We start from the raw sequence: 23,813 nt of genomic DNA, 5'->3' as shown, positions 1-23,813 counted from the left end.
AAACTTTCCGACAACCTTTTTGTTGATGGGGGAGAAGCAAGGGTGGTCGGAAGGGTAGCAGCTGGTGTCGAACTTCTCCATGAGTGTAGGATCGGCTTTGAGGTCATGGTAGAAATCATCGGTTTGTATCTCGTATACAAAACTATCGGTGTCCATGTATGCCAGATGAATGTTTTCTGCATATCTGGGTTTCATTGTGCTGTAATGGAAGTCGTACATGAGTGTTTTTGAGAGATCAAGTACTGCGAGTCCGGCATAGATTGGCTTATCGAAAATTATGGTCTCATGGTTCAGGTGGACTAGAGTCAAGTTCGGTTCATACATTGTGCGGTCCTTAAAGGATGGACGACACACCAGTTTCTTGAAACGCTTCTCGGAACATACCAACTCCATTTTGAGCCTCCGCCTCTTGTTCTCCATTAGTTTCCCGAAAGTACTGTTTACAGCGAGCTTAAAGAACTCCTTCTCGAATTCGTTGGCTGCAGCCTTGCGCTTATTGGTGTTGAGCTTAATGTATGGCTCCAACCACGCCGACTGCTCAAACTGGAGGACTCTGTGTACCTTAGTAACTATCAACCCATGTGATACTGCTTGCTGGAGGTTTCTGTAGTGTACAATGTAATGTTCCTTAATTTCTAGTGTTGTCATGAGCTTTGATTGTTTGGAGCCGGGCGGACATTGATTGATGGGGAGAAACGGAAGGTCTTTGTGACTTTCGTGGAGTTCAGTAGGGTACTCCACGTCACATTCGATAATGTACCCGATAGGAGAATTTTCTGGAATAGTCATGACATCAATAGATGTGTCTGACCATTTGAAATGTCGAATCGGAAGCGACAGCGACATCGCCCACCCGTACAAATTATTTGCATCAATGTACTGTAGATATGTGGATGGCTTGGACACATCATGTGTCTCAGGAACGTATTTGTTGTTACCCACACAATGACGTTTGATGCTTTGCGCTACACCCCCACGAATACCTGCTTCCACAAACATATACATATCGTAATCTGTCAGAAGCTCGAGTTGTACTCCTGTGGTGCGAAGCATCGCATCGAAAGCGAACCCAGGACAGGAAATGTAGTGTGACGGGTCTAGACTGTACGTCTCCAAGCAAAGACTGCGAAAATTCTCGAATACGTCCGCCAAAATCAGGACATCCGTCTTTAGGTACAAGTCAGCGTACTCCCCCAAAGTAGCACACTGAAACTTGTCCCAGACATTTTGTGCGTGAGCGTAATCCGCCTCGGAAATACCAGAATCAGTCAGAATATTAAAGAACTCATCGATAGATGGAAGACTAGTATCGTCTAGTCGAGCAAAAGAATCAACGAAGTCGTAGGGGAAGACTCCCTTGCGAGTAACCAACTCCAACTCATCAGGAGCGAAAAACTCAGCAGTACTGACAAACTTGTCTGCAGGCAAGAACTCTGCGAGCGAAGCAAGACCCCGACTCATGAAACGGAACGTATCGACAAACTGAATGCTGAACTTATCATGCAACTTCTTGGAAAAAGTTATCAACTTCTCTTCCGAATTAGGAATGATGAAGATGTCTTTAGTGTCGTACCCCAACTTCCTGATAATGAAGTTCTGGTCGTACGCCAGGTTGTGGAAGAACACAATCATCTTTTTCGGTCTGCGCCTGAGAAGGTTGCAGTCATTACATGCAGGTCCAATAAATTCGCCGGTGAAGTGATTATGATCACGAACTTTCTTTACGACCCCTCCAAACTTTCCTCCACAGTAGCAACAACACCTTGCTTGCAGAAAAGCAGTGTTTTGTGCATGTGTGAGCGGAGTCATAGGAACAGACATAGAAAATATTTTCTGCACGTCATGTCCAATCTCCACAATGCGGGATATGAATTTATCTTCTGCGTCACAACCGCGATACACTTCAGGCTGTGAAGGAAGTGAAGAAGTGAGGTGTACTGGAATCACGGAGTTATCTGCTTTCACGTAAATGCAGTAGCTGTACGCTTTATGCTTTTGATACTGCAGTGTGTATGCTTCATCAGGATTCGGGTGACATGTATGGATTTTCTCCAGAATAGCTTCAAAGTCGCAATATACCACGATGGGCATTTTATCACTGTGATGGAAGTTTTTGAACTTCAAAACAGGAGGCAAACCATTTTCATCAACCTGGGGCATTTCCATCCTAACAGCAGCATGCTGTTTACAGAGCTCACTGTGTTTTTCCAAACACTGAAGACCAGTAAGCCCGCTAACCCTATCCTGATCATCATAATGCTTGAAGCATCTTTTGCAAACATGAATAGCCTCAGTGTGTGTAGTGATTTGGGACCGAACCAGAGCAGAAAAATTATTGATGTAGGCGAAATGGGACGAATTGTCATTGACCAAGAGCAGAAGATCGAAATGATGTTCTTTTTCTTCAGGAGCGACTCGTGCAGGAACAACATTCAGATTCTCGTCGATACTGTAAATGTTGATGGAGACTCCGGGGTTCTGTTTTTCAAACAGCGGTATTTGCTTGATTGGAGTAGGGGAGTCAATGTTGTTGAAGTTGAACTTCCCCTCCAAGTCATGGTAGCGCTGGTTGACACGTTCAGGATGCTCACCTTCCACGTACTTAACAAGAATTGACCACTTGAAGCACATGTGGTCTTCGAGGTTTTGCGGATTGATCACAGCGTATTTGTCTTTGATGGAAGTAGGTAATTCAATGTAGGAGCTGGCACGGAGTGGATCAAGCTTGTTTATTCGGAGTTGAAGTCGCTTAACGGCCGACAAAGTCCATCCGGACCCCTTACCCATGTAATCTTCCTCCTCCTTGCAGATCTTGGAGATGGACTCGGTAACTGCCTCCTCCACCTCATGAACTGCGTAGAGGGGAACATTCATGGTTTTGAAGGCCCTCTTGTCTTCACAGGCATCTACTGGTTTTTCGTAGTCGCACTCAAGAATGACATTAAACTTCAGCGGTCCATTCTCTTCAATCTCCTCCTCAAGTTGGCTTATTATTTTTGCCTTGATGGAGTCCAGGTACGTACAAATGTCCTTGGCAGAACTTGACGTATTTACAGCAACATAAGTCTTCAAGTTGCCCTTGAATCCCACTTCGGCGGTGATGAAGCCATGGGTATTGGCCAAACCCGCGCCGGTCACCACCTTTGTTCGGCTGGTCGATGGTTTAGGCAGTACTGCTGGCTTAACTGCTGCCATTCTCTGCTTCTTTGTTGGAGGCGGAGCAGGCCCCTTGCACACCTTAATGTGGTTGCGAAGAGTGTCAGCCCTGACGAACTCTTTAGCACAGTTCGTGCAGGAATGTGCTATGCGGTTAGGGTTAAGACCGCAAGCCGACTTCTCATGTAGTCTGGCGACATCAGCACGGGCGAAGGCCTTATAGCAGAAGCTACACCGGGTGCCTGATGTCGTGGCGACAGCACCAGTACATGTTGACAGGTGCTGCTGCATCTTGTCGCTGCGTGCGACCATCTTGCCACATAGGTGGCACTGCTGGTAGTCACGATGCTGGTTCTCGGCACACTGTCGCTCGTGCCGGTAGCGGTTCTTAGCTGCCGTGAAGGTAGCAGAGCAGAAACGGCATTTCTGCGCGGTAAATGCCATCTCGACAATCGGTAGACTGGTCTCAACGTACGGAACACGCGAAGGAAGCTCGACGTACGGAGAACTATAACATAAGAATAAAGAAAACAATGTAGCTAGATGTTACATGAAAACAAACATATCCTCAAAACTCTAGCCTCAAGCTTTCTAACCTAAACTACTAGCAATGTTACTAAATAAAAAAGTTGCAAACATAACCTCAAAACTCTAGCCCTCAAGCTTTCTAACCTAACTTGATAGCAATGTAATAAATAAAAAAGTTACAAACATAACCTCAAAACTCTAGCCATCAAGCTTAATAACCTAACTTGATAGCAATGTTACTAAATAAAAAAAGTTGCAAACATAACCTCAAAACTCTAGCCCTCAAGCTTACTAACCTAAACTGTTAGCAATGTTACTAAATAAAAAAAAGTTACAAACATAACCTCAAAGCTACTCCTTCATTCATGTACAATCCTAAAAATGGTAGAATATTTAAAGTACTGATAAAAGTCAAAGCTGAAAAATATTCAATGTTAACTAAAAATGATTGATTACATAACCTCAAAACTACTCTAATGCACAACCCAAAAATGCTAGAATTTTAAAGTACTGTTAAAAGTTTAAGATAAACAATTCCTGGTTACCCACACATAAGTGTACAGAGAAAAAACTAGTTAGCTGATAACCTACGAAAAAGCTGAGAAACATTCTATGTTAACGAAACATGTAGCATACCTCAGAAAAAGATGAAGTGGAGCTGTAGAACACAAAGTAGCGTTGGCGGTAGAAATCGTGGTAGCAGCTAAACTCACACACGAACTAGCTCACTCAAACTCCAAGAACACAATGAAGCTCCGACAGCTAATCCCGGCCTTTTATAGCCGCGGACCTGCTTGTTCTTGGAAAAACCATTAGGAACATAGTATTTTTACCGAACCTACCAATAGGAATATAGTATGTGGAGGGGAAGTACCATTGTCTTCGGAAAAACCCAGCATGACTCATGCGCAGGTCGTAGCAGGTCTGTGAGGGGTGGGAGGTAGAAATGTAGGTAATAACTTAACATAGGAAACCACTCTCAGGTAAAACCACTAATGACCTAGGTGATGAGAGATTAGGTCGCGAGGCACTTCATGCATCGTGACTCATCACTCAGAAATGTCGTCTCGCAGTGCCGAGGGGACCCGAACAATAGACTTGGACCGTGCATGTCACAACAGATCCATTAGTCGCCCGACTTTGTGGCGCCATGAGGCGCTCAGGTAGCAGTCATGGTCTACGGCAACAGACTCGTTAAAGTGTCATTACGAAGCACTCAAGCTGAGTTCGAGGAAAATACAGCTAAATATTCATTATAGATATGTAAGGAAATAAATAAAAAATAAATCGGGTAAGTTTAATACATTTGTTAAAATTAAGAACACATTACATTACTACAACATTAAAAATTTAACCTACATTTATTATGACCAATATTCGTTTAAAATTTTTTAGCATTTCATTGCTAACAATTAGTTGAACATCCACAGAATGACACATTTTGCTGATGTTCCAGGAACAAACCCTTTTCACAACCATTTAAGGAGACTTTCCTTAAGCTCTCTTTTCATTGGTCAAATAAAACATCTCCCTCTCTTCCCCTCATACAATGATGCTGCTTCACCATCACGCTAAAATTCTGTAAGACCAAACAAAATATACTTCCCTTAAACCTTATGGTAGAAATTTCATCCTAGGATGCTGTTACTGCATCTAGAAATTAAAAATTATATTATCTCATACAGGTTTTATTTACATGTTAGACTTAACCATCCTACCACACACTGGCTCACACTTACACACACATGCGTGCGCATGCGTGCACTGAGATTAAATACATACTTGCCCACATAATGTACTTTTATTTACAAAGGCAACATATTAAAACACATAATATTTAAATTTTGTGTAGATTGGATGGTACCAGGAAACCATACTGCAAAACGAGCGGACAACACTTGAGTCTTTACTATGATTGGGCTGACGGATTGCCTCTGAACGCCCTTACCTTCAACGACTTAGAATTAATACTTTTATCCATCAAAAAACAAAACAGTTTTACTAAGCAAACATACACCCCACACCCCTCAAAAAATTGTTATTACACAGGGCATTATTTACATGGCAGGAGACCGCACATACGAAGTGCGCAGCTTCAGGTTAGAAATATTGATTAAAATAACTGCTAAAGATGATAATTTGTTTATGAAAAAACTGCACATGAAATACAGACACTTGGTTATTTACACACACATACATACATACATACATACATACATACATACATACATACATACATACATACATACATACATACACCCTGCATCGCTTCAGATGGAAGTACGATATTTTGAAAACCACTCAAGTCTTACATCTGTTTATGAAAAGGAGCTAAAAATTAAAAATTTTCAAAGTTAATTTTAGAGATGAAACATCATGTGCAAGTCCTTGCATGCGAGAACATTTTATTACGCAATTATCTTCATTTTTCCCAAACCATAGGTCTGATGTCTGGATACCACACAAATCTCATACTTAACATATGCACTACGAGATGACTGCGCGCCAGTCCAAGCCCCCTGCGCTTAGAGACGAAACTGCACTAGAAGCGTTAGCAAGCATTGCAATTATCTCGCTTCAGTAATGCAGATTCACCTCTGACTAGGTGGACCTCCTGAAACACTAAACATAGGACAGTGAAACACATTAAAATAATGCATTTCAAAATAATTGAATAATATAAAACACTGCATATTTCTCTAGAATCACCACGCAACTGACAGCCCTTTCAATCACAATTCTGCGAATGCTATCACAGAATGCTATATTAAGAAAGAAAGGATCATTCATTCCTTCATTATGGAACACAGTAATAGATCACATGAAGAGAAACAAAAAAGGAACACACTTCGTTCTTAGACTCGTGCCGCCTCCTTGACAGAGAGAAAAGTTTTTACACATAAAATAGTATATATTTCTTTTCCAGCGATGAAGCTGTACTAATATCACCTTGACAAGCTTAGATGATCTAGGGAGAGACAAAGTAAATTAATTAACAATAAAAAAGTCGACTAAAATCATTTACAAACAATATACTTAATATTTCTTCGATTACATATTTTTCTCAATTTAATAAATGTGTGAACACAAAAATTTCCTTATATCACTATTTATCAATTTTAAACTCTCATGTACATCAGGAAAAAATATATAGTTTCAGGCATTATTAGTTGTAATGTAAAAAATTCAAAACAGTTTCTTTGTGGGATGTGGAATGCTCACTCACGATCGAAAAAAGGAGGTGCTTCGCTGTAACACAAGGGGAGGGGGAAACCATCTTTAAAGTTGTCGTTGCTCATATATTTGGATATATAGTAATCAAGCAAGTAATAACATTTGGTGGTATAATCTCCGGCTGATTAAAGTTTATTTGCTAACATGAATTCACAAATTAAACGAATCTCTAAGTACATTTGCTTATCTTTTATAGAAAAAAAATGCACAGATTGATTTTTTATCATGAATAACCAGGAGCACACTAAAAAAACCAACGAAATTCTCGCCAATAATAACCAACAGCACACGAACAATAGAAAAAAAACATTTTCTCAGTAATCACATACAGCATGCGGAGAAAATCACCAAAATATTGTCAAGAATATCCATTAATACATGTAGAATACCAATAAAGTCTTGACATAAAAAAGGCTGAAGTGCACGGACAAAAATCATCAAATTCTTGTCAGGTAAAAAAAGCAGAAGCACATGAAAAAAAAAAACCCAACAAAATTCTAACACAGTAAAGTTGAAGCACACGTATAAATCTATCGAAATTTCATGTGAAAAAATAGGAGCACTCAGAGAAAACCATCAGGGAGAAGATGTTTAAAAACATCATAAATTATCAATTGTTTAAGCAAAGAGTTCACAAGCTGACTTGTGCTAGAACTCTCATGTTACTTAAGCAAAGAGTTCACAAGCTGACTTGTGCTAGAACTCTCATGTTGCTTAAGCAAAGAGTTCACAAGCTGACTTGTGCTAGAACTCTCATGTTGCTTAAGCAAAGAGTTCACAAGCTGACTTGTGCTAGAACTCTCATGTTGCTTAAGCAAAGAGATCTGGCAGGATTTAATTTGAACTTTTTCTTAAACAATTGATAATTTATGATGTTTTTAAACATCTTCTCCCTGATGGTTTTCTCTGAGTGCTCCTATTTTTTCACATGAAATTTCGATAGATTTCTACGTGTGCTTCAACTTTACTGTGTTAGAATTTTGTTGGGTTTTTTTTTTTTCATGTGCTTCTGCTTTTTTTACCTGACAAGAATTTGATGATTTTTGTCCGTGCACTTCAGCCTTTTTTATGTCAAGACTTTATTGGTATTCTACATGTATTAATGGATATTCTTGACAATATTTTGGTGATTTTCTCCGCATGCTGTATGTGATTACTGAGAAAATGTTTTTTTTTCTATTGTTCGTGTGCTGTTGGTTATTATTGGCGAGAATTTCGTTGGTTTTTTTAGTGTGCTCCTGGTTATTCATGATAAAAAATCAATCTGTGCATTTTTTTTCTATAAAAGATAAGCAAATGTACTTAGAGATTCGTTTAATTTGTGAATTCATGTTAGCAAATAAACTTTAATCAGCCGGAGATTATACCACCAAATGTTATTACTTGCTTGATTACTATATATCCAAATATATGAGCAACGACAACTTTAAAGATGGTTTCCCCCTCCCCTTGTGTTACAGCGAAGCACCTCCTTTTTTCGATCGTGAGTGAGCATTCCACATCCCACAAAGAAACTGTTTTGAATTTTTTACATTACAACTAATAATGCCTGAAACTATATATTTTTTCCTGATGTACATGAGAGTTTAAAATTGATAAATAGTGATTTAAGGAAATTTTTGTGTTCACACATTTATTAAATTGAGAAAAATATGTAATCGAAGAAATATTAAGTATATTGTTTGTAAATGATTTTAGTCGACTTTTTTATTGTTAATTAATTTACTTTGTCTCTCCCTAGATCATCTAAGCTTGTCAAGGTGATATTAGTACAGCTTCATCGCTGGAAAAGAAATATATACTATTTTATGTGTAAAAACTTTTCTCTCTGTCAAGGAGGCGGCACGAGTCTAAGAACGAAGTGTGTTCCTTTTTTGTTTCTCTTCATGTGATGTATTACTGTGTTCCATAATGAAGGAATGAATGATCCTTTCTTTCTTAATATAGCATTCTGTGATAGCATTCGCAGAATTGTGATTGAAAGGGCTGTCAGTTGCGTGGTGATTCTAGAGAAATATGCAGTGTTTTATATTATTCAATTATTTTGAAATGCATTATTTTAATGTGTTTCACTGTCCTATGTTTAGTGTTTCAGGAGGTCCACCTAGTCAGAGGTGAATCTGCATTACTGAAGCGAGATAATTGCAATGCTTGCTAACGCTTCTAGTGCAGTTTCGTCTCTAAGCGCAGGGGGCTTGGACTGGCGCGCAGTCATCTCGTAGTGCATATGTTAAGTATGAGATTTGTGTGGTATCCAGACATCAGACCTATGGTTTGGGAAAAATGAAGATAATTGCGTAATAAAATGTTCTCGCATGCAAGGACTTGCACATGATGTTTCATCTCTAAAATTAACTTTGAAAATTTTTAATTTTTAGCTCCTTTTCATAAACAGATGTAAGACTTGAGTGGTTTTCAAAATATCGTACTTCCATCTGAAGCGATGCAGGGTGTATGTATGTATGTATGTATGTATGTATGTATGTATGTATGTATGTATGTATGTATGTATGTATGTATGTATGTATGTGTGTGTAAATAACCAAGTGTCTGTATTTCATGTGCAGTTTTTTCATAAACAAATTATCATCTTTAGCAGTTATTTTAATCAATATTTCTAACCTGAAGCTGCGCACTTCGTATGTGCGGTCTCCTGCCATGTAAATAATGCCCTGTGTAATAACAATTTTTTGAGGGGTGTGGGGTGTATGTTTGCTTAGTAAAACTGTTTTGTTTTTTGATGGATAAAAGTATTAATTCTAAGTCGTTGAAGGTAAGGGCGTTCAGAGGCAATCCGTCAGCCCAATCATAGTAAAGACTCAAGTGTTGTCCGCTCGTTTTGCAGTATGGTTTCCTGGTACCATCCAATCTACACAAAATTTAAATATTATGTGTTTTAATATGTTGCCTTTGTAAATAAAAGTACATTATGTGGGCAAGTATGTATTTAATCTCAGTGCACGCATGCGCACGCATGTGTGTGTAAGTGTGAGCCAGTGTGTGGTAGGATGGTTAAGTCTAACATGTAAATAAAACCTGTATGAGATAATATAATTTTTAATTTCTAGATGCAGTAACAGCATCCTAGGATGAAATTTCTACCATAAGGTTTAAGGGAAGTATATTTTGTTTGGTCTTACAGAATTTTAGCGTGATGGTGAAGCAGCATCATTGTATGAGGGGAAGAGAGGGAGATGTTTTATTTGACCAATGAAAAGAGAGCTTAAGGAAAGTCTCCTTAAATGGTTGTGAAAAGGGTTTGTTCCTGGAACATCAGCAAAATGTGTCATTCTGTGGATGTTCAACTGATTGTTCGCAATGAAATGCTAAAAAATTTTAAACGAATGTTGGTCATAATAAATGTAGGTTAAATTTTTAATGTTGTAGTTTTGTAATGTGTTCTTACTTTTAACAAATGTATTAAACTTACCCGATTTATTTTTTATTTATTTCCTTACATATCTATAATGAATATTTAGCTGTATTTTCCTCGAACTCAGCTTGAGTGCTTCGTAATGACACTTTAACGAGTCTGTTGTAGACCATGACTGCTACCTGAGCGCCTCATGGCGCCACAAAGTCGGGCGACTAATGGATCTGTTGTGACATGCACGGTCCAAGTCTATTGTTCGGGTCCCCTCGGCACTGCGAGACGACATTTCTGAGTGATGAGTCACGATGCATGAAGTGCCTCGCGACCTAATCTCTCATCACCTAGGTCATTAGTGGTTTTACCTGAGAGTGGTTTCCTATGTTAAGTTATTACCTACATTTCTACCTCCCACCCCTCACAGACCTGCTACGACCTGCGCATGAGTCATGCTGGGTTTTTCCGAAGACAATGGTACTTCCCCTCCACATACTATATTCCTATTGGTAGGTTCGGTAAAAATACTATGTTCCTAATGGTTTTTCCAAGAACAAGCAGGTCCGCGGCTATAAAAGGCCGGGATTAGCTGTCGGAGCTTCATTGTGTTCTTGGAGTTTGAGTGAGCTAGTTCGTGTGTGAGTTTAGCTGCTACCACGATTTCTACCGCCAACGCTACTTTGTGTTCTACAGCTCCACTTCATCTTTTTCTGAGGTATGCTACATGTTTCGTTAACATAGAATGTTTCTCAGCTTTTTCGTAGGTTATCAGCTAACTAGTTTTTTCTCTGTACACTTATGTGTGGGTAACCAGGAATTGTTTATCTTAAACTTTTAACAGTACTTTAAAATTCTAGCATTTTTGGGTTGTGCATTAGAGTAGTTTTGAGGTTATGTAATCAATCATTTTTAGTTAACATTGAATATTTTTCAGCTTTGACTTTTATCAGTACTTTAAATATTCTACCATTTTTAGGATTGTACATGAATGAAGGAGTAGCTTTGAGGTTATGTTTGTAACTTTTTTTTATTTAGTAACATTGCTAACAGTTTAGGTTAGTAAGCTTGAGGGCTAGAGTTTTGAGGTTATGTTTGCAACTTTTTTTATTTAGTAACATTGCTATCAAGTTAGGTTATTAAGCTTGATGGCTAGAGTTTTGAGGTTATGTTTGTAACTTTTTTATTTATTACATTGCTATCAAGTTAGGTTAGAAAGCTTGAGGGCTAGAGTTTTGAGGTTATGTTTGCAACTTTTTTATTTAGTAACATTGCTAGTAGTTTAGGTTAGAAAGCTTGAGGCTAGAGTTTTGAGGATATGTTTGTTTTCATGTAACATCTAGCTACATTGTTTTCTTTATTCTTATGTTATAGTTCTCCGTACGTCGAGCTTCCTTCGCGTGTTCCGTACGTTGAGACCAGTCTACCGATTGTCGAGATGGCATTTACCGCGCAGAAATGCCGTTTCTGCTCTGCTACCTTCACGGCAGCTAAGAACCGCTACCGGCACGAGCGACAGTGTGCCGAGAACCAGCATCGTGACTACCAGCAGTGCCACCTATGTGGCAAGATGGTCGCACGCAGCGACAAGATGCAGCAGCACCTGTCAACATGTACTGGTGCTGTCGCCACGACATCAGGCACCCGGTGTAGCTTCTGCTATAAGGCCTTCGCCCGTGCTGATGTCGCCAGACTACATGAGAAGTCGGCTTGCGGTCTTAACCCTAACCGCATAGCACATTCCTGCACGAACTGTGCTAAAGAGTTCGTCAGGGCTGACACTCTTCGCAACCACATTAAGGTGTGCAAGGGGCCTGCTCCGCCTCCAACAAAGAAGCAGAGAATGGCAGCAGTTAAGCCAGCAGTACTGCCTAAACCATCGACCAGCCGAACAAAGGTGGTGACCGGCGCGGGTTTGGCCAATACCCATGGCTTCATCACCGCCGAAGTGGGATTCAAGGGCAACTTGAAGACTTATGTTGCTGTAAATACGTCAAGTTCTGCCAAGGACATTTGTACGTACCTGGACTCCATCAAGGCAAAAATAATAAGCCAACTTGAGGAGGAGATTGAAGAGAATGGACCGCTGAAGTTTAATGTCATTCTTGAGTGCGACTACGAAAAACCAGTAGATGCCTGTGAAGACAAGAGGGCCTTCAAAACCATGAATGTTCCCCTCTACGCAGTTCATGAGGTGGAGGAGGCAGTTACCGAGTCCATCTCCAAGATCTGCAAGGAGGAGGAAGATTACATGGGTAAGGGGTCCGGATGGACTTTGTCGGCCGTTAAGCAACTTCAACTCCGAATAAACAAGCTTGATCCACTCCGTGCCAGCTCCTACATTGAATTACCTACTTCCATCAAAGACAAATACGCTGTGATCAATCCGCAAAACCTCGAAGACCACATGTGCTTCAAGTGGTCAATTCTTGTTAAGTACGTGGAAGGTGAGCATCCTGAACGTGTCAACCAGCGCTACCATGACTTGGAGGGGAAGTTCAACTTCAACAACATTGACTCCCCTACTCCAATCAAGCAAATACCGCTGTTTGAAAAACAGAACCCCGGAGTCTCCATCAACATTTACAGTATCGACGAGAATCTGAATGTTGTTCCTGCACGAGTCGCTCCTGAAGAAAAAGAACATCATTTCGATCTTCTGCTCTTGGTCAATGACAATTCGTCCCATTTCGCCTACATCAATAATTTTTCTGCTCTGGTTCGGTCCCAAATCACTACACACACTGAGGCTATTCATGTTTGCAAAAGATGCTTCAAGCATTATGATGATCAGGATAGGGTTAGCGGGCTTACTGGTCTTCAGTGTTTGGAAAAACACAGTGAGCTCTGTAAACAGCATGCTGCTGTTAGGATGGAAATGCCCCAGGTTGATGAAAATGGTTTGCCTCCTGTTTTGAAGTTCAAAAACTTCCATCACAGTGATAAAATGCCCATCGTGGTATATTGCGACTTTGAAGCTATTCTGGAGAAAATCCATACATGTCACCCGAATCCTGATGAAGCATACACACTGCAGTATCAAAAGCATAAAGCGTACAGCTACTGCATTTACGTGAAAGCAGATAACTCCGTGATTCCAGTACACCTCACTTCTTCACTTCCTTCACAGCCTGAAGTGTATCGCGGTTGTGACGCAGAAGATAAATTCATATCCCGCATTGTGGAGATTGGACATGACGTGCAGAAAATATTTTCTATGTCTGTTCCTATGACTCCGCTCACACATGCACAAAACACTGCTTTTCTGCAAGCAAGGTGTTGTTGCTACTGTGGAGGAAAGTTTGGAGGGGTCGTAAAGAAAGTTCGTGATCATAATCACTTCACCGGCGAATTTATTGGACCTGCATGTAATGACTGCAACCTTCTCAGGCGCAGACCGAAAAAGATGATTGTGTTCTTCCACAACCTGGCGTACGACCAGAACTTCATTATCAGGAAGTTGGGGTACGACACTAAAGACATCTTCATCATTCCTAATTCGGAAGAGAAGTTGATAACTTTTTCCAAGAAGTTGCATGATAAGTTCAGCATTCAGTTTGTCGATACGTTCCGTTTCATGAGTCGGGGTCTTGCTTCGCTCGCAGAGTTCTTGCCTGCAGACAAGTTTGTCAGTACTGCTGAGTTTTTCGCTCCTGATGAGTTGGAGTTGGTTACTCGCAAGGGAGTCTTCCCCTACGACTTCGTTGATTCTTTTGCTCGACTAGACGATACTAGTCTTCCATCTATCGATGAGTTCTTTAATATTCTGACTGATTCTGGTATTTCCGAGGCGGATTACGCTCACGCACAAAATGTCTGGGACAAGTTTCAGTGTGCTACTTTGGGGGAGTACGCTGACTTGTACCTAAAGACGGATGTCCTGATTTTGGCGGACGTATTCGAGAATTTTCGCAGTCTTTGCTTGGAGACGTACAGTCTAGACCCGTCACACTACATTTCCTGTCCTGGGTTCGCTTTCGATGCGATGCTTCGCACCACAGGAGTACAACTCGAGCTTCTGACAGATTACGATATGTATATGTTTGTGGAAGCAGGTATTCGTGGGGGTGTAGCGCAAAGCATCAAACGTCATTGTGTGGGTAACAACAAATACGTTCCTGAGACACATGATGTGTCCAAGCCATCCACATATCTACAGTACATTGATGCAAATAATTTGTACGGGTGGGCGATGTCGCTGTCGCTTCCGATTCGACATTTCAAATGGTCAGACACATCTATTGATGTCATGACTATTCCAGAAAATTCTCCTATCGGGTACATTATCGAATGTGACGTGGAGTACCCTACTGAACTCCACGAAAGTCACAAAGACCTTCCGTTTCTCCCCATCAATCAATGTCCGCCCGGCTCCAAACAATCAAAGCTCATGACAACACTAGAAATTAAGGAACATTACATTGTACACTACAGAAACCTCCAGCAAGCAGTATCACATGGGTTGATAGTTACTAAGGTACACAGAGTCCTCCAGTTTGAGCAGTCGGCGTGGTTGGAGCCATACATTAAGCTCAACACCAATAAGCGCAAGGCTGCAGCCAACGAATTCGAGAAGGAGTTCTTTAAGCTCGCTGTAAACAGTACTTTCGGGAAACTAATGGAGAACAAGAGGCGGAGGCTCAAAATGGAGTTGGTATGTTCCGAGAAGCGTTTCAAGAAACTGGTGTGTCGTCCATCCTTTAAGGACCGCACAATGTATGAACCGAACTTGACTCTAGTCCACCTGAACCATGAGACCATAATTTTCGATAAGCCAATCTATGCCGGACTCGCAGTACTTGATCTCTCAAAAACACTCATGTACGACTTCCATTACAGCACAATGAAACCCAGATATGCAGAAAACATTCATCTGGCATACATGGACACCGATAGTTTTGTATACGAGATACAAACCGATGATTTCTACCATGACCTCAAAGCCGATCCTACACTCATGGAGAAGTTCGACACCAGCTGCTACCCTTCCGACCACCCTTGCTTCTCCCCCATCAACAAAAAGGTTGTCGGAAAGTTTAAGGATGAGTGTGGGGGGAAAGTGATGAGTGAGTTTGTCGGTCTGCGGGCCAAACTGTATGCATACAAGTGTGGTGACAAAGTTGAGAAGAAGGCCAAGGGTATCCAGCGCTGTGTGGTCAAAAACCGCATAACATTCAGTGACTACCTGGATGCCCTGCACGATCACCACACACGACGAGTAGCAGTTAGGGCCATACGCTCGAGGCAGCAGGTGCTCTATAGCGAGAGCACAAATAAGCTGGCCATAACATGGGAGGATGATAAGCGCCAAATATGTGAGGATGGCATCCATACGGTTCCCCACGGCTATGTTGGAGATGAATTATCTGTTGTATAGTTCCAGTCTTTTTGTTGTAAACAGTTTTCGTTTTTGTATATAGTTTCTGTTTTTTTTATAGCTTCGTTTGACAAGTATATTTTTCTCTCCTTGAGGGTTTTGTTTTGTACAATATATTTCTTTGATTCAGTAAATATAATTTTACCTACATATCGCTTATTATTTTTTCAAATTAATGCCCTATATTCCTCAAGGTACTTATACTTAATTTGATATCGTAAAATGATCATGTAATTAGACACAAACACCTAAAATATCTGCTTCCATGCAGCTTTTAAACACAGGAACGCAAACACGAACACTAAGAAATGATATTATACACAAACACCTAAATATCTGCTTCCATGCAGTTTTAAACACGAGTACACAAACATTAATTTATTTAGTATGTTTACATGTATGATAGGACTATGAAAAATTTCTGGTCAGCTAAGATGGAGTAATAAATGTTTTTTAAATTATCATTACTTTAACTAACACATCCACAACGACAGTATTGATAACATATATTTTAGTTAAAACCTATAAGTGATAAGACTTTAAGAAAAAATGTCGGTTACAACAACAAAGTGACTGTGGATTTTGTGGATCTTGTGGATTCTGTGGATTTTGGTCTATAAGGTTCATAACAATGTTGGTAGAGAATTGTAACTCGACCTTACATACACTAACATACTTTAGAAACCTACAACCGATGACGACACCCACCAGATGAAATCAAGATGGTAGTCTCCACTAAATAAGATGGCTGCCTCCAGCAGACAACGATGGTATATTTTTTTTCCTGATTTTCTAAGTTAATAATTATGATTTTCCAAGATGGTGGATGTAACGAAAAATTGTAACAGGAATGAGTGGGGTGTTCGATGACGATGTCATTGTAACAGAGGGGTGGGGGTGCTAGATGATGTATTTGTAATTTAGAGGAGTGGGGTGTTCGATGCGTAGGTTTTTAATTAAAATTTTATTAAATAATATTTTTAATTTTATTTTAAAATTTTGATTATTTAATTTTTTTAAATTTTAAATTTTTTTCATTAAAATCGGATAATAAATAAAGATTTTCAAGATGGCGGACGAAACTCAAAATGGCGGAATGATCTAGAAAACAAAATGGAGGAAAGTTCTAGAAAAACAAAATGGCCTCCGGGTTCAAAGGTCAAGGTCAAATCCAAGATGGCTGCAGGAAGTGATGTAATCCAAGATGGCCGCCGGAAATGATGTAATCCAAGATGGCCGCCGGAAATGACGTAATCCAAGATGGTCGCCGGAAGTGACGTAAACCAAGATGGCCGCCGTGGCTCCCCGGCTCCCCCACCACCCACCGGTGTCCCCATACATACTATAATTACCTACTCGCCGTTAGGCCATTCGCCGTCAGGCAGAACTCAGTTAGGGAAAACGCCGTTAGGCAAATCTCCGTTAGGCAAATCGCCGTTAGGCAAAACTCCGTTAGGCAAAACGCCTTTAGGCGAAATGACTTTAGGCAAATCGCCGTAACGAATTCATGTTTAGGCAAACCGCCGTTAGGCAAATCGCCTGTTACTCCGCGGGAGACAGCTGCTGCGCACCTGGCCCCGCCGGCGACTATCAGCATGATGTAGATGATGCTGAGCGCCGAGTAGGACGACACGACCACGCACAGCGTGCACACCTGCGGGCACAGGCAACACTCCAGTCCTTCAACACACGGGGGGGATGCAAGTGAAACTTCTTTCGCAATTCAAACCTCGACGCCTAAGTATATCGTAGCGCGTAAAACGGCAGAGAGAGAGAGAGAGAGAGAGAGAGAGAGAGAGAGAGAGAGATAGAGAGAAAGAGAAGACCATTTTATAAATAAACATGACTCAAAAAAATTATTACTCACTTTAAATTAACTGCTCATGACATCAATAATCATCGATCATTCAATAATGATTAATTAACACTAAATTGTTGAAATACTCACACCATAAATAAAAATTGTGCGATTTACTGTTTATTCAAACAATTCTGCAATTTGAAACACGCCAAATCTCTGAACGAAATATGAAATTTATAACAGGTAACGTAATCTATGCGGGAAACGCAGGGACTGCCTCAACAGCTCTCTCTACGCTGCTGGTTGAACAAGCAAATATAAAAATTCAAGGCATTCACAGTTGACTGAATAGGATACCTATATATAGATATTTTCTGAAACAAGCGCATGCGCTCACTCTGTCTTATTCTTTTGTTCATCTATCTCTCTCGGTTTTTTACAGGGGATGAATCATCTTACCAAGAAGAAAACGAAAACGAGCCCCGCAACTAATATATCATAGTGTTCTATTTGGCCAAGTACCTATTCTCTGACCTTTTTTTGCTTAAGAAACCATTCACAACTATTTTTCACGAAAACGTTGCATTCAAATTCGGCCTTGAAATTTTACTCTCATCGCGCCTCAAGTAATTTAACTTCAAAGAAAACCTTTTCTATATTGATCAAACCATATATTGAACGAAACCATTTACTTATTACAGAAAACGTTTTCTGTCAGTAATAAGTAGGGGCAGGCATTTTCCGCGGGAAAAAAAAAATTCTGAACGCCCATTAGACTGCAGTATGGTATGCCTGTGCCAACTGTTTATTCCTTGTATTTGGCGGCCGTCTGCGGGAGAAACAAGTGCGGGCCATTCAGGACTCGTTTGCTTCCGCTCTGTAGACCTGTTGTTAACATCTTTGTTTACAATACTCTTCTTAGCGAGTTCCTATCGAATTGTTAAATCTTCTACGTTGCTATTCAGTTGACAGGGCAATGCATTTATCGCGAAATAAATCTAAATGCTCATTAGACTTTCATAAGGTGTTTGCGCCAGCCGACCTTGTAATTTGTGACCATCTGCAAGGTAAACCATTTCCTTATTTTCAAGTTCGTTCAGGACGCGTTTTTCTTCCACACTTGGATGACTATAATTATTTTACTAACAGTAAAAATTGAGCATACCTGAAGGAAATACAACAAATCACTAAACACAGACGAAGCTTGCAGTGCTGTAACACTGAGCTAGCTTCGAAATCGTTTGGTTACCAGAGAGGCTTCAGCTTCGGAACAGGCACTCGCTCCCAGACTAACACCTCCCTGGTCTCAGCAGAAGCAGACGACGTGGTTTTGGACCCTGGGTTGTCGGCAGAGAAGGCAGTGCAACCATAAGGGCACAAGGCTCAAATCTGTAGCATTTACATAAAGGGTTTTTCCCCCGAGGGGTTAATGTAGCCACCTGCCTGCTCCCCGTGTTAACGCGCCATCGAGCCATTTACAAACCGTTCAAGATTTCTCGAAAGTGTCTAATTACGAACAGCATTTAAGAGCTATTGCTATTTTCTATACAGATTTCGTTCAATATTTACGTTTTTAACATGTATTTCACGAAAAGTGGGAAAACTAAAATCTAAAATGGGTGATTATACGGACGTTTTTATGGATAAAAAGTAATAAAAGCTGTATTGTATGCTTGTAGAGAAGTGTACTGAGCATAATTTTTAATACTACACTATAAATTTATACTGTCACGGCTTTACGTCTCATAGAGGCGTGTTACCGACACAAAGACTGCATTCCAGTTCTGGGCCTGGCGCGTAGAGGCGAAGAGACGTGTGATGCGCGAGTCAGTGTCGTCCTTAGCGCCCGTTCGCGCGTCCGACCAGGCGGCCACCATAGGCAGTGTCCCGTATCGTGTCCGGCGGCCACTGATCGCTGACCCTCTGACGTCATGGGTGGTGTGGGCGATGGTCCGAATCTCCCTGGTCCGAATACATGGTCAACTTGAAATGTTTTCCTAATCTGTGTACTTGGTAGCGTATGAGAAGAACACTCATATTTGTTGTTTCCGGTTCCGTTTCAAAAAGTTAACAGAAAAGAACGGACGGTAGGTAGGAAGCCAAGAAGACCAAGACGAAATATTGATTTGTGCTGACCGTTGGAGACCAGCGCTTATCAAAGGCCGAACAAACGAGTTCATTGTTGCCAGTGTGATTATAATGCATTTATTAACATTTACTTTTGCCTTACCGAATAACTAAATATTTTGGGACTCTCACAACTTTCAGAAGTTAAACGGATATCCAAAACGTAGCTCCATACTCATTTACAAGCCATGAAAACAGTATAAACAAAAAACAATCGTACACCATTATTTCTGCTCTTTATAATTATTACTGCAATGTAATTTTTTAAAATGGAACAGAAATATTCATGTAATAATTGTACATTTGCACGGAAAACAACTGTATGACTACAGAATAGTGTTCGCCGTGATACCGGATTCAGATTCTTACCAAGAAATTTAATGCTTTGTGTTGTCCCAGTACCTAAACTAGTTAAAGATATTTGTAAACCGTTCCATGAATAGCTTTATAGTATCGATATTATTGAGCACGGTAGAGCAAAGTCAAATATTCAAAGGTATTAGCGTATTGAACACATAGTTACGATATGTTTGTTGAAGTATTGCAGTTGTTTGTGAAAGAGCGGGACGAAGAGGGGCAGAAGCTCGCCTGCAGGCAGTAGGTGCCCCAGTAGGCGGCGGGCGAGCCGAGCGCGTCGTAGGGGTACCACGTGTTGAGCGGCAGCGCGGGGGTCGCCGCGGGGTCCAGCAGCCGGCCCGCCGCGGGCGACAGCATCCAGAAGGCGGCCGACGCGTGCGACAGCCCCACGAAGGACGCGCCCAGCGCGCGGATGCGTCGCGACGCGCGGGTCGCCAGCCCCGGGCAGCGCCGCTGCAGGGCGGCGGGTACCTCGCGCGTCGCGCGCTCCACCAGGCGCGCCACCTCGCGCTGCCTCGCCAGCATGTGCGCCACCTGCGCACCCGCCGTCTGGCCTCTGTCCGCGTCCTTCGTGTTGCCAATATACCTCACTTGACATGCGCCACTGCTAACAACTTTTTCTGTTGAAGAAAAAGCTAAAAAAATAATTTCGTTTTGTCGTGTTTTTGTCTCGTTTCCACCGCTGTGCTGAATTTTTTTGGGTTCAATATTTCTGTGTCGTCATCATTTGTGGTTTTTTTTTTTTCGTTCTCAGTACATTTTTCTTTGTTTTTCTTTGTTTTGTTGACCATATTCCTGTTACGGAATATTTTGTGGTGTTTATATCCTTGTTGACAACAGCAATTTTTTGCTTAATTTTGTGTTTTTTGTATTTTTGGGGTTTTATTTATTTATTTCTTTATTTTTTTATATTTTTTATTTATTTTTATTTATTTTTATTTTTATTTTTTTATTTTTTAGGTTTTTCTTCAACAGAAAAAGTTCTTAGCAATGGCGTATGTCCAAAACCTTACATCAAGTCATGCACTCCCATTGCAAAAATCTTTCAAAGATAATGCCAATATACCTACAATACGAAGCTCGGAAATGAAATGTAAAGTAACATTCTGTAAAATTATGCCGACTGATATAAATGTACTACTGGTTTCGAGACGCGAATCACACGCTTACTTTCCGCGCCCGCCGCTAGAATTTTCTGCCTGAATCGTAAACGTTGATTGCTACCAACATGCACAGATAACAACACGGCTCCGGTAGAAGACTTGAAAAAAATACTAAACCCTGGCTTAAAAACAGTCTGAAAATACTTCTTACAAGCAAAAATTAACATAGTTGAGCTCATTTCACATTATTATTACATAATATATCATTAATTTACTAAAAAAGTAAAAAAAAAATCCACTGGCAAGATTTAAACCACGTTTCTTGAGGATATCAAGCGCGTACCCTACCGCCGTGCTAGGCCTACCAAAACTTGTGGCATTAAGGAAAGAAAGTATGTGTTGTAATTTTGTAATGCCAGATTTCTTAAGTATTTTTAAACTTGAGATTCATGCTTACTAGAACTAGTTTAGTTTACCAAATATATTCCAGGGTAATTCACTAACATACAGTTTAATTTGGAACACCAATACTTTTATATGTACCCTAATGTTTACGAAAGTGACTATGTACAGGTTTATGTTGCTACACATGGGCACGCCATATTTGTGACACATTACCGTTAATCGACTTTCGTTCCATTTTCACGAAATTACTCCTACCAAATGCGTATATCGATAGGTAATATGTTTACAATTCAAGGAACTATATTTCTTGAAATTAATTCCACCTAAAGTATATTCTTTCGCTTAGTATTTAAGTGCTGTATTTGCATTTAAACACGATTTTTATAATCTAACTAAAAAAAATATTGGTTAGGACCTCCGGACCACCTGGATCGAGTGGGGGAATTCGTGCCCTCATCAGGGTTGAGGGGGGGGGGGGGGGGTTGGGCATCCCTGCGTTCACCATTACTTATTCTTACGCCATCGCATATTTCACTTGGAGAAATTAATATAACATAATGTTGCGCAGAACGATATTTCCCAATTGCACTTTCTAATAAAAAAATGTGTTTATTACGTAAGTCTATTCTCGGTGTTCGCAACATATTATCGATGTCCGTATTACCATTGAATTACCGGGGTGTAAAGTTCTTTTTGAATTATCATAATTATTAACACTTTGTCGAATTTTTACCGCTAGTAGAAAACGATATTAGTGGCCTAAATATGTGGGGACAACTCTTGCAACCAAACAACCACGTGACAAACTTACAGGAATCTCACTGGATAACAGTGATGGCCAGGGGCGCAATAACTAAATTTCCAAAGGGAGGGGGGGGGGGGGGCAATATACCTTTTTATAAAGAATCATCGATCCCCCCTATTTAAGCGGGGGGTAGGGTGGGGTGGTCCTCCCCCGGGAAAATTTGTATTTCAAGGTGGAAAATGGTGCTATTTAACCAGTTTTATTATCTAAAAATTGATTATACAACACTTTCTTTGCCCCTGTTTGCCCCCACTTCAAGGTTTCAGAAAGAGGGGGGGGGGGGGGGGCAAAATATCCTTCCCCCCCCTGTTGTTGCGCCCCTGGCTGATGACAAAGACAACTATGTAACCAGCGTGACGCGTGTTTGAAGTTCGGCAGTGTTTGGCGTGTATAAAAGAGAATAAATAATCATAATTATATTATTAAATTCGGTAGCATGGGAAAAGAATGGGCAGTGAGATGCGGACTCGCCTTGAACCAGAGGTTGAGCAGCGACAGCAGCAGGCAGCAGGACTCGGCGAAGACGCGCAGGTCGCCCAGGGACACGCACACGTGCACCACGTGCAAGGAGAACATGGCGGCCAGCAGCAGCAGGCAGGCGGCGGTCCAGGCGCGGTAGCCGCGGGAGCGGGCCGCGGGCGGCCACCAGCCCACGGAGCGGATCACGCCCACCACGAAGCGGAACGTGCGCGGGGTCAGCAGCTCCTCCTGCTCCATGCCTACTCCTGCCACACCTGTGTCCACGAGGCAGAGGACATCAAACAACCGCAATCCAACGCTACAACTAAATTGTCTTCGGAAATCAGCGAACTGGGAGGTATTTAGCGGAACCTAACAACTTGCAAGTCGTTAACTTTTCAAAAGAAAATGTTGGATACTTTGAATTTTTTTTTTCGGTCGTCCGTTGCTGTCAGTTTAAACTGCAAAAAAAAAAAAATACTCACGTGCACACGTCTGCACATGTACACATGGCAGCAATATTTATCTAAATGCTACCAAGATAATTCAACACTGCCAAAAAAATTTTTTTCCAAAGTATACGCCACTCCGTCAATACACCGTTCCATAAATTCTGAACTAATAATACTTGTAAAATTACATATTTATTTTTTAAGTTATTATGTTTGCGAAATTTCTATGTTTTCTTTATATTTAAAACTTAATTTTTGATGTTGGCATTTCTCAACCGCGCAGATTATTTAGTGGCCATATTCCGCCTACTCAGCTGCGCTTCCCTGAAAGCAAAATCTAAAAATCGCTCAACATATCTTGAAAGTGATTAGGAATAGCATTTAAGAGCCATTGCGCTTGTCTATACAAGTTTTAATTCATAATTTTATCTTTAACATTAATTTTCTGGACTCACACGGGTGTTTTGACGGGTATTTTTAGGAATGAAAACGTACGAACACTGTATTCTGTTATAGAGAAGTGCATTGAGCCTCTATCTTTAATATTGAAGCGTAAAATTACAGTAAAATTACAGCGCAAAGTCCCATAAAGACGCGTTACCGACGAGATGAGTGCACTCCAGCTCTGTGCCTGGCGCGTAGAGG

At 40.8% G+C, this 23,813-nt stretch overlaps 1 protein-coding gene across 1 annotated transcript in view; it reads right to left on the bottom strand.

The window, feature by feature from the left end:
• Window positions 1-22,974, bottom strand: part of LOC134535872 (odorant receptor 22c-like) — a 49,988-nt gene extending 27,014 nt beyond the window's left edge. The window contains exons 1-3 of the mRNA XM_063375255.1: window positions 22,729-22,974; window positions 20,176-20,478; window positions 17,231-17,313 (exon numbers count right to left, since the gene is read on the bottom strand). Coding sequence (XP_063231325.1) covers window positions 17,231-17,313; window positions 20,176-20,478; window positions 22,729-22,974 — 632 coding nt within the window. The remainder of the gene's footprint in view (window positions 1-17,230; window positions 17,314-20,175; window positions 20,479-22,728) is intronic.
• Between the last annotated feature and the right edge of the window lie 839 nt (window positions 22,975-23,813).

The sequence above is a fragment of the Bacillus rossius genome, chromosome 1, assembly GCF_032445375.1.
Source record: "Bacillus rossius redtenbacheri isolate Brsri chromosome 1, Brsri_v3, whole genome shotgun sequence".
In the NCBI taxonomy this organism is placed as follows: Eukaryota; Metazoa; Arthropoda; class Insecta; order Phasmatodea; family Bacillidae; genus Bacillus; species Bacillus rossius.
Note: the sequence above shows the minus strand (reverse complement) of the source record. Positions and strands in the feature narration are given on the sequence as shown.